Source organism: Sceloporus occidentalis, unplaced genomic scaffold, assembly GCF_023333645.1.
Source record: "Sceloporus occidentalis isolate IW3139 unplaced genomic scaffold, rSceOcc1.0.p SCAF_18, whole genome shotgun sequence".
NCBI lineage: Eukaryota > Metazoa > Chordata > Lepidosauria > Squamata > Phrynosomatidae > Sceloporus > Sceloporus occidentalis.
Genome location: NW_028316998.1, coordinates 6,318,285 through 6,331,092, shown reverse-complemented (window position 1 = coordinate 6,331,092; position 12,808 = coordinate 6,318,285). Strand labels below are relative to the sequence as shown.

Sequence of the window (12,808 nt, the reverse complement as noted above, 5' to 3'; positions counted from 1 at the left end):
ATAACTGCAGTAAAACTGCAGTACAGTGAAGTACAAATGCAGTAATACTGCAGTAAATGTGCAGTAATACTGCAGTAAAAGTGCAGTATTGCAGTTTTTTCATGTCCAAAAAACTGCAGTATTACATAAGAAAAACTGCAGTAATTTTTTCATAAGGGAGGGCTTAGGAAGGATGGGGTATTACTTAAGGGTGTGATAAATGTGCATGGGAAGCTTGGAATTAATTAGTCCAACTCTGCACAAAACTAAATCACCAGAACTTTCATGGTGTTACCTAGATTCTTCGGGTGAACCATGGCTTTCTCATCTCCAGGTCCGTTTCTTCCTTCTCTGAGCAGGAAGCAGCACGTAGCCACGCTCACTCCTGCCCATATTCAGCCTACTCCCTTGCCACTTTACCATTGCTCAGTTCACTCACACTAAAGGCTCTCTAGCCCCCCCCCATTCAGTTAGTAGACAGATGGGGAGCTCCTGGTAGCCTACCCTGGCAAACTGTATATTAGTGGCTTTATCTGCTGTAAAAGCCACTGTACATTCCTTTATCAGGTTTCAAAATAGTGTAATTTGGGTTCATTGCACACAAAAACCAGCATTAGATTTTAGAATATAGCCTTTAGGTATATTAACCATGAACATTAAACATGAACACATCTGAAGCAAATGGTTCTTTAGACTCCCAATGTTAGAAACTTGCAACCATTAGGAAAAATATATAAAACACATTCAAGATGTGTGTGTTAGAGTTTATCACACAGTAAGATCACATTCCAAATATTTATTTTTTGCTTTAACAGATTCTTCATTTTATATCACTGCCTTGTAGTTAAGAAGATGGAAATGTAGACTTGTAAGGGAAGTTGTAACTCCTTTACAAGGTGTCAATGGACTGTGACAAAACAAGTACATTTATGTTACTGGAAAAACTCTCTGATTTTAGATCAGTCCAAATCACTTATGAAACGCAAAGGTGGTTGGTTATGAAAGAACTGCTTTGGTCAGCTAACTCCAAGGTCACTGATTCTATGCAGAGGGATAATGATTGATGGGTGCACTGTACCAAGGAATGCTTCGTGTTACACTGTCAATCTAAAGTAGGTTTTTACATGACATTATGCTGCTATAATTTGCATATATTTCTATATGGTCTAATAATACCAATTTTGACAGAATTCTAACATTCAACACATACAACATTTCATGTGATTTGAATACTCTGATAAAACCACATTCAGTGACACCTGAATTAGCCTTTAAATAGATGTTGAAATCGTATGAAACTCAGCTTCTATTGCACTAATTTAAAGTGGGTGCAGCAAAACCCTAGTATTCACTATGTATACATTTAAAAATCATATCACTATCATATAATGTAAAGCCACCCCCTTTTTTCTGTATATATTAAAAAGTGCTGTATACCATAAAGCAGTACATGCCGTACTGCTTTATGGTATACAGCACTTTTTAATATATACAGGAATATCAGTACAGGAAAATCTGTTTTTAATTCTTTTTGGCCCAATAAACTTCATCCATTTGCAGACCCTGGGACAGGCCTAGGGCAGGGCTTGACATAAATACACCACTGACTGTACCTCCTGCCAGTGAGTCTTCCGTGGCCATGAAGTCTGAATCAATGGTATCAAATTTGCTTAGTTGAGTCATCCCAGAAGTTTTTGACTTTTGCCTCATTATTTCATAAAGAGGTTCTAACAATTTTAAGTAGAGAAAATGCTTTATAGATTAAATTAGAACCCAAAAAATAGGCAATGATATCTGCCCCAAATTACTGAATATTTAACATTTTAAAAAACCTATCAATAACTGTACGCATTGTATGGAACTACCTTGTTATTGTTCTCCTATTTTTCACATGTATGCGCTCTGCAGCCCATTTTGCCTGTTTATGCACATCATCTTCTATACAAGACTGTGCTCACATGTATGTATTGTATTACCTTTTAATAAACAGAGATTTGATTAAAAAAAAAAACTACCAATACAGTGTTTAATATTCACATTTATAAAAGAAAATGGTCCAAACATTACAGTATAACCAAGTACATATGTGGATAAAAACTGATTCAGAAGTATGTGGTGAAAAAACTGCCAATATTTCCTGCTGATGCTAGTAAAATGGCCATTTTTTCACTTCAGCTTATTTATTTTTTTTGCTAACCAATACATCACGAATGTAGCAAGGGGACTTCAGTAAAAACTGCAAAACTACAGACATGGGTTTGACCTTTCATAAATATCCATTAAATATCATTTGGTCAACATATGAGCAGCTAGAGTGCTCATGATCGGTTTAACCTTAAGTTCTACATTTACCAAAGTAAAACTAAATATCAATTATCAATATCTAGAGAGAAACCAATGGAATGTTCCAGCTCCAAATCTAATACTTTGCACAAGGAATGCAGTTCTTAGGCCTGGATAAATATGACCCCTTTCATTCATTCCAACAACATATTTCATTCTTTGGTGAGCTTTAATACTTCCACACAATTCTGAAAAAATAGTCATAAAAATGAATATGAAATATGGGAGAAAAACCTACATACTTTGTGGAAATCTTGGTGGATTATCATTAACATCAGTAAGTGTCACATTGATGGTTGTTGATCCAGAAAGTCCTCCAACTTGGCCAGCCATATCTTTGGCTTGAATAACAACAGAATAATGCTCTCTGGCTTCTCGGTCCATGTTGGGTAAAGCTGTTCTTATCACACCTATAAAAAACATTGAAAGCATTTATTAGCATGTTTGATACACATATCGAGGGTCATTCACATATAAAGGTGGATTTCCTAATTGTTCACTTTGGTCGAAAAACGATTGTTTAACTTAAGCTACAACTGAAATACAGTTTTGTTTTTCTTCAACATTCACATAAAACAAACCAACTTGTATACTTAGAAATCTGAATAAATTGTACACTAACAGGAATACTTTCATTTGGTATGGAGATTGCACCAAACACACTTTAATTAATTTAAAAATAGATTCATTTCCATGTTATTTTAATAGATCAATTATTGAAACTGTGAGCTGCTGAACATTTTAAACTAATCAGTGAAAACTATTTCTCTAGTAATAAATCCCACAGAAAAAAAAACAGCCTCACCTGTATCCTCGGGGTATGTACTATAAGTCTGCTTTGCATGTATGTTTTTAGAATATTTTCTAATATATTCTATAATATACAAGGCATGTATTGGATACACATGGTGATGTATTCCCTTGCCTGAGGAAGTAATTAGTTCTGACTGTTAACTCTTTATAAAGAAGTTTTGAAATCTCTCAAACCACTGGGAATGCGTATAACTGTTTTGATACCTTTCTTCTCATTTCTTAGCAGAGGAATTTGTTAAAGCATACTGAATTATGAAGGGAGCTCTGCATTAGTCATAAACCCCAGCCTTTAATATTTACTGACTTTTACCAAATACCATGTTAGATAAGGTTAGGGAAGAACTGGCATCTATGACAACTTTATGCTATGTATTAGGAACTTAACATTATTGTTTTATTATTTTGTTTTCTTATTGTATTATTTAAGAAAAAAACTAAAAATAATACAACTATTTAATAACACTGTTGCACAACAAACACCGTCCCTGCATCTGGTTTCACCACCAATTATGAAAATGAGTTGCAAATACTAAAATTTGACAAAAACAAAGTAGGCCATTAAGGAGGAAGGAGTATTTTGCATACTGAAAAAAATTGCTTTGTAAGCACAAGTTATATAATGCACTTGGAATGTTATGTTAATATGCCTTACAAATTATATAAATATATATATATATATATATATATATATATATATATATATATATATCATGATATAGTTGTCATAGGAGGTAATTCATCTTTAAGTCAAGATGGAAGTTTACTCTCAATGTCTGGGGTTGTTCAGGATATGGTAGAACTGCATGTAAAATTTGCAAACTATTCATATATTTCTATTATTATGTTATTGTTTTTTGTCATCTACAATGTCACATGGTGATGAGGACTTCTTTTGCTATTCAAAAGCAGAAACAACTGCCCTCTACTAATTTAACTTCACCAGCACGGTTATCATCCTATATATGGATTCCGCTAGATTAGTCTACCTTTAATAATTTTGTCTTAGTTGTCTGGAAGAACTGAATGAAGCATGTTCAAAGAGTGAAGTACCATGGAAACAAATTCTACTTGAGTCTAAAGTTTATACAGTAATAGACAGACAAAAGCCGAGTTTTATCTTATTTTATTCCAACCACACACTGTTTAACCAGTGGGGTCACATGACCTTGTGTTACGCAATCCCACTCTGTTCCTGCTTCCTTGGGCCAGTCCAAAATTCTTCACAAGGGGCTGGTGCAACCTGGACCGGCTCAAACGAGGTTGGACTGGCCTTTTGCGATAAAGCTGGCACTGGCTTGCGAGGCGATTGTGGCCACCACCTAACGCACTCCACTGGAGCCGAGCTCCGGGATGTGATATGACATCATATCCAGGCGTTCGGGCATTAATAGCAGGCGTATACAGGTAGGAACAGGGGTACAGAAGTCAGTATATAGATAAACCTTGCACTGCCTTTATTTGGGGTTGATTGAATGGAAGATTTTGAATGGAAACTCTGGGGATAAAGCATACTTTCCCCATTCAGGCTATGAAGTTGAGATTCAGGGCTTCAGCCCCGGTAGCCCCCAGCTATGCAACTGCTAATATGGTATATTGTGTGTGTGTATGTATATATATATATATATATATATATACTGAACATTAATCCATATTCTTTTTGCTGCAAATCCCATCATTCTTTTGCATATGGTACATTTTATTACCCGTCTGTTGATTTATTCCAATGTGTCATACAATGATAAAGCCTTATTATACAGCAAATTGTGGATTTATGGCAATATATTATATAAACATAGCATTTTTGTAACATATAACCGAGACGTTTATTTTTGCTTTTTATTCCCTTTCTATTCTGTTATACCAAAATGAATATAGAATATCATGCTATACTGCACTCTTAGTATTAAGCAGTACAATCATAAGCACACTAATCAGAGTATTGGAGCATGTAATTGGGCAAACAGATATCACTAGTCCTCTTTGCAAATGTGCTTATGAGAATTCATTCATTTCATTACTGCACACACACACCTAATAATTGAATGTGTGACATATGTCAATTAGAACACTTTTTTAGCTCGAGATAAGTTGATGACAACGTGAATATTTAGATTTTACCTGACAAAGAAGATTATTTAATGTATGTTACAGCACAAGTGTTATTGACAGGTTTCAGGTGGTTATGCTGCACTTAGGGTCCACATTCTTTGAGATTCTCACAGTCTATATTTTGTGCCCCCACTTAGTGGGGAGTAGGGAGTCTTGCATCACCACCAGCAAAACTTTTTTGACTGATTTCAGTATGAGAACAGGTCAAAAGCTACCTCCCACCACAATGCTCTAGACCAGCGGTTCTCAACCTGTTGGTCGCGACCCCTTTGGGGGTCGAACGACCCTTTCACAGGGGTCTGTCGCAGTCCCGGGTCCGATCGCGGTCCCGGGATCTCGTGTGCGGCGATCCGCTCGCGGGTCACGGAGACCCGAGCAAGAGAGCTCGGGCTCCGTCTCCGGCGGGCGTCCGCACATAATGTCCGTGGGGCTCGGAGTCCTCAATCTCCCTGCACTGGCAATCGGCAACCCGATCGCCGGTGCAGGAAGCAGGATGACAGGTCTGGGGATTCGGCAGCGATCAGAATTAAATCTGCTCGCTGCCTTAGGAATCCCCAGAGAGGTTTATTTACCGGTTCGCCGGTCTCCACTGGGGGCGCAGCTAATTCTCACGGCTGGAGCCGTGAGTCAGAGGGACGTCTTAGGGCACGCCCCTGATGCACTGTTGGGGGCGTGGCTTTAGATGGCGCCAGTTTTAAAAACCCTGCAGTACTCCTCACAGTCACCCTGTTGTGGTCTATTTCCTGAGTCTGCGTTTGAGCTTATTCTGCTACTTTTTGGTTGATCATTGGCTTTCCTGACTACCCTCTTGCCTGCTGATTTTGTACCTCTGCCTGAGACTCTTGTTACCGACCCCTGGCTCGTCCGACTACCCGCTTAGTGTACCTGACCCCTGGCTCGTTTGACTACCCGCTTTGTGTACCTGATCCCTGGCTCGTCTGACTACCCGCTTTGTGTACCTGATTCCTGGCTCGTCTGACTACCCGCTTAGTGTACCTGACCCCTGGCTCGTCTGACTACCTGCATCGTGTACCTGATACTTGGCTCGTCTGACTACCTGCATCGTGTACCTGACCCCTGGCTGTTCCTATCATCTGCTGATTGCTGCACCTCGTTGCTTCAGCTCAGTATCTACCTTTCTCTGCTATCACTGCGGCTTCTTCACGGTTGGGATCATCCTGAGTTACCTGGAGGTTCCTGTTCTGAAGATCTCCTGTGGTGAGTGCCTTTTGGTGCTAGCATACGTGACAGGGTCGCCTAAGACCATCGGAAAACACATATTTCACAATATATAATTACATAATTTAATATTTGGGGGTCACCACAACGTGAGGAACTGTATTAAAGGGTCGCGGCATTAGGAAGGTTGAGAACCACTGCTCTAGACACAAGGATGACTGGAGAAAAGGAGGAGCAAACTCTGGTGAAGTTATACCTCCATTAGCAGAAGATCAAGAGAGCAGTATTATGGCCCTTCATTTTGAGGGCCCTATCACATAGCAGTTTTAATATTAAAGGGATAGTTTACTATTCCTGCTGTCTTCGACACTAGTTCCACCTGACGATTAAGTCTTGTATTCCTGGTGGCTATGGTGGGTGATATCCAGTCGTGATACGGGTAGGTCCCGTCACACTTACAGTATCTTCAGGAGAAGTTACAGCTCCAGAGCTGATGTACCACCCTCTCTCTCTGGTTCCATTTTCTTAAAACTTTTGGCTGCTTGAGGGAGCCAGTGGCAGGAAAGCACTCACATTGAAATCAAGGTGAATGCTTTCTGCTTAAGCACACTAGAGGTCTCATTAGCCCCCTGGAACTCACAGGCCAAACATATCTCCTGCAACCCAAGGAACTGGGGGCAGGAATAGAGGCATATATATGGTGAAAGGCCATAGTTTACTGAATTAATCCATGCATTTGCAATGGGAGACAATCATTAAGGGGGCACTCTGCTATTAAGTTAATTAAAGTCCATATTATGGCAGGGTTGTCCCTTTTAAATATTAATTAAAAAGATGCACTGTAAAAACACTTTTATTTTTCCAGCATTATTTTAAAGTAAACAAACTAAGCTTTTCTTTTCTATTCCTTACTGAGGTGTCTTATATTAAGTTTCCCTGTTCACAAAGTGCCAACACAGACATAACGAAATGCAAACAAATGTATGTGTGTACTCCTTTGTCTGTTCATATAAATATAGCACTGAAGGTGAACGATGCTAGCACTTTTTAATTCAACAAATATCCAGAAGTAATGTGCTCCTTCGTATAGATTCGCTTGGTCTCATGACATTACTGCTAAGTTGTCACATTTGCCAGCTGTGCAGATTCATCCTCTTAAAAACTACTTGCACACATGAGACTCTGACAACGTGAAATGGTTCCACTCATATGAAAGCAAAAAAAAACCGAGACTCACTGTGCATTCATTTTGTGTGGATCCAAAATAAACAATGACGCCTTTCAGTAAACTAATATTTACAATTAGCAGATGGCAGAATGTGAATCAACTTTACATTAGCAATTTATTTTTATAATACCGCAAACAGAATTTCCTTTTAGCAAAGAGGTATTTAACCAATGGATGCATAACAGAATTTAGGGTTTCAACTGTGAATTTAAGCACCACTGTTCATTCTTGTTTCATAAATCTATTATTGATCAGGTTAAAGGAGTAGTTTACGGTCCCTGTCGGTCCTTCGAAAGAAAAATGCATTTTAAAACACTCAAAGAAAAAGGAAAAATAAATGTATATATATAAAAAAACAAACACTTAGGTAAAGTAGAAACTTCAGCCTTGCTGTTGCAGTTGCCATAAATCTCCATGTTCTAATGATTCTTGCCCATTGAAATCAACTGGGTCGCTTTCTCAGCATGGGGGTCTGAATATACCCCCACCTGCAACGTTTGCCGAGCTGGAAGTGGCTATATCACATGCACAGAGTGCGGATGAACACATCTCGTGTGCAGAAAACAGCTGGGAACAAGGAAAGGGTAAATGCATGTGGGTGAATTTATCTTGTGAATATGCTTGAGCCTATCCTTGGATATAGAGTATGATGTGGGTTTTAATGTTTACTGTTTTATCATATAGCTTTTAGATATCAGTAAGAACAATTAAAAGGGTTGATTTGTAAATCACTGTAGCCAAAGCATTTCATTGCATCAGGAATGCAATTAACATCCAAACTAAACCATCCCAGTACTTAAAAGCCCAGTCAAAAGAAACAGAAAGCAGAGCTATCACTGATTGAATAGAGATAATTTAATATAGACAAAAATTACGAATTATCATAATTACTGGTTTATAACAACTCACAGACATTTTTTTCCTGTTATGGGCATCTCAGGGGATACATCTCAAAAATGATGCCCAAAATAACAGGGAATAACTGAAAGAGAAAAAGTTTGAAAACAATAATATATAAATTGCAAGATGGTGTGAACAAAAAAACAAACACTATATCAATATCTGAGAAGTCTCTATGTTTCTCCTGGATCTCCGGGAAAAGAGCTGGTTCTCCGGGTTTCCAGGGCACTTCTCTCTGTTGGCCATGCCTTCTAATATTAGTGAATGGGACAACATCATTAATCTAAGCTATAACTGACTATGATCCATAATTTAAACAACAATAACAAAGGAAGGGATTCTTTACAGTAAGGACAATAACGGTATGGAATTAATTGCCAAGGGAAGTGGTGTTATCAGATACATTAGATGCCTTCAAAAGGGGTCTGGATATTTTTTTTACAAAGGCATGACATACAGGGCTATAAAAAGAAATTAATATTTTAGAGCTTCTTGATCCAAGGAAAAATCAGATTGCCTTTGGAGTCAAGAAGGAATTGTTTCCCCTGATGGCAGAATTTTAAGTAGCTTAATTAGGGGTTTTTTTGCCTTCTTTTGGATCAAGAGTAGGAAGGCTAGGTAGAAGGGTTGAACTTGATGGACTTAGGTCTTTTTTCAACCTTATGTACTATGTAACCTTGTTTTGATTTGAGTTTTTAATGACAAAAAATAATGTTCATTGCAAAGAAAATATAAAAAATATATCTCCCTTTCAGTAAATATTCATATTCTTAAACTGAAAAAGCATAACTTTATAATAAGTGTGATTATCTGCATTTGAAACTGTCCAACATTACATTCCAAAATGTAATAAATAAATATGAAGTAATAGCTAAAAATAAAAATAGTGTTACAACCAAATTAATACTGGTCAGTACCAATTATCTTTAATGTTTTACTTCTTAGCTCTACTGCATTTGTAGCATTATTCTGCGTTAAAAGAATTGTTGGGCAGAAAACACTGGAAAAGTACAGCCTTTCCTAAGTAATGAGGTTTTAAAGGTATTAAAGGTTTTCTGAAAAATCGCTTGTCTTTCTTTAACATGATTTCTTTCTGTAGGTCATCTGTAACAAATTGATTTATGTGGGTTTCAGACTACTTTCCTCTACTCTAGAATATTAACAATCACAAAACCATGTAAAGTACATTTCCCCACGTTCTCTATTATATAATACTCATATATTAGGAATACAATGTGAAAAGAAGACTGTTCCTTTCTTTTATTCCATTACAAAATAATATGAATAGTGAAGATAAAGAGGACAGGTTACTTAAGTTGTTTGATTTCTAACATTAGACACTCCTGTACCAGGCTCCAAATGTGTATTATCTTAAATTACAAAAAGAGGGATGTTTTTACAGAACTTTATGTAGGCTTACCTAACTTTATGTTGGCTAAATTAAAGAAAATAACTTTTTGAAGTATTTAAAGAGCTGGTATTATCTTCACTGTTTGATAATCTTAAACACCCTGATAAAATGGAAGAACATTGCGGTGGCACTGAGTGATTGTATAATGCACACAATAGGCTCTAGAATAATGCATTCTTTCAGTTATGGTTATTGTGTCTATTCTGGAGTTTTATCCGTACGTATTTCATTGATTGATCCACCAGTGTTCATGCCTAAATTCCACTCAATCTAATTTTGTTTAGTGCCTCGTGAGCACCAGGACATTCCAAAAATATGGATACCGAATCAACTTGTAAACTCTTCAAATCCAAATGATTCTCCTTGCTCTCATTTAATACCCCACAAAAATTGTATACTTTTTTGTTTTGAAATAGAAACAGCTATATATATATATATATATATATATATATATATATATATATATATATACACAACTAATTAAACTGAAGAAAATACTCAAATTGGATTTGTCACATTAATGTAAACTAGCCTTGAAACAATAAAGGAAAGGCAAACACCAGCAAAAATTAAAAAAAAAATATCAGAAAAGAAACTGCACGGATTCACAGTGATCACAGTAATATAAAGCAGTCCGTAGTTTCAGCAGACATGCTCCCTTGCATTTTTTAGTTACCAGTAAACTCACTTAATCAGTCACCCAGCTGTCACCTGTAAATACTGTGATCTGCTCGCAAATATTTGTTTTATTCAACATTTAGACAGGTGACAAAAAAGGTTTGTTTGCAAACATGTTGTGCTCATTTTCAGATTGCCATAAAAATGAACAGCTGGAAACACATATTCACTGCTTGTTATTTCTTTATTATGTGTCATTTTTTTCTTCATTTCATATTTTTCATTTTTTTCCATGGTTATCAACCAATATAGAGTGCAATTTGTATATCACGTTTATATATATATATATATATATATATATATATATATATATATATATATATATATATATACACACACTGATCAGCCATAACATTATGACCACCTGCTAATATTGTGTAGGTGTAGGTCTCCATTTTGTCGACAAAACAGTCCTGACCTGTCGAGACATGGACTCCACTAAACCTCTGGCAGCAAGACGTTAGCAGTAGATCCTTTAAGTCCTATAAGTTGCGAGGTAGGGCCTCCATGGATCTGACTTGTTTGTCCACCACATCCCACAGAGGTTCGATTGGATTGAGATCTGGATTAAGATCCAAGTCAACACCTTGAACTTCTTGTTGCTTTCCTCAAACCATTCCTGGGGAATACCGTGTACATGAAAGTGGTACATGGTCTGCAACAATGCTTAGGTAGGTGGTACGTGTAAGTATCATCAACATGAATGTCAGGACCCAACGTTTCCCAGTAGAATATTGCCCAAAGCATCACACTGCATACGCCGGCTTGCCTAGTTCCCATCCCGGTGCGTCCCGATGTCATGTGTTCTCCAGGTAAGCGGCACACATGCACCCGGCCATCCACGTGATGTAAAAGAAAACATGATTCATCAGACCAGGCCACCTTTTTTTAGTGTTCCGTGGTCCAGTTCTTATGCTCACATGCCCATTGTAGGCGCTTTGATCAGCACACTGGTCAGCATGCGCACCCTGACTGATCTGCGGCTACGCAGCCCCATAAGCACTGTGATGCACTGTGTGTTCTTACACCTTTCTATCAGAGCCAGCATTAACTTTTTAGCAATTTGGGCTACGGTAGCTCGTCTGTTCGCTGCTTTTTTTTCCTTGGACCACTTTTGATAGCTACTGACCACTGCAAAAGAGCAGCTGTTTTGGAGATCCTGTGAACCAGTCGTCTAGTCACGTGCAAATGATTCAGACTAATATTTCAGTTCGTTTTTGGCACATTTCTTTTCAGACAATAGATTCCATTCCTTGCCCATTTCCTCCGGATGGAAATCGAGGTTCATTTAAAATTTGGTAAATTTGTTGTCTCCCATTTACTCTAATCTCACGCTCTCTCAGACACTCACTCTCTCATACTCTCAGTTGTGTTCACTCTGTCTCTCTCATGCTTTCTGAATCTCCCTACCTTCTCTGCCAACCAGTTCTGCACCTCATAGCTTTACTTCCGTGTCTTGAATAATCTCGTTGTGCATCTTCTTGTTCTCCTTTCTCCCCTCTTCTTCTATCTTTCTTCTCGCTTCTTTCTTCCTCAGCATCATATAACTTCCCGGCAAGCTTCCGCCAAAAATGGGGAGAGGATGTCACCAGAAGCTCTGCCATTTTGGCAGAAGTTCACACCAGGTACCACAAAATTGTGCAGCCTCTGGTTACATCCACTACCTCAAAACCTCCAATTAGGGAAGAGGATGTCACCAGAAGCGCCGCCATATCAGCACTGGTTAGCCGGGAGGTAATGTCCAGTGAAATGCAGAAGAACAAGAAGATGCGAGACATGAAAGTGAAGCTACAAGACACGTAAGGAGAAGTAGTCGCCAGAGAAGAACAGGAGACATTCAGAGAGAGGGTGGGAGTGAAAGACTCTGCAAATTCTAAGCTTTTTGCTTTGTTTTTGTCCATTTAATATGGGATCTAGACTCGTTTTCACAGATTCATACGTATTTACAAAATATATATTAGACTTGTGCATTCAGTTTTGTACAAATTGCAAATTTAACAAAACATTTTGTAAATACGTATGAATCTGTGAAAATGAGTCCAGATCCCATATTAAATGGACAAAAACAAAGCAAAAAGATTTGTGTGTGTATGTATATATATATATATATATATATATATATATATATATATATATATATACACACACACACACACACACACACACAC

General features: G+C 37.7%; 1 protein-coding gene across 1 annotated transcript in view; it reads right to left on the bottom strand.

Annotated features, from left to right (window-relative positions):
* Positions 1 to 12,808, bottom strand: part of LOC149302557 (cadherin-18-like) — a 142,175-nt gene that overhangs the window by 51,102 nt on the left and 78,265 nt on the right. The window contains exon 4 of the mRNA XM_089482337.1: positions 2,565 to 2,732. Coding sequence (XP_089338463.1) covers positions 2,565 to 2,732 — 168 coding nt within the window. The remainder of the gene's footprint in view (positions 1 to 2,564; positions 2,733 to 12,808) is intronic.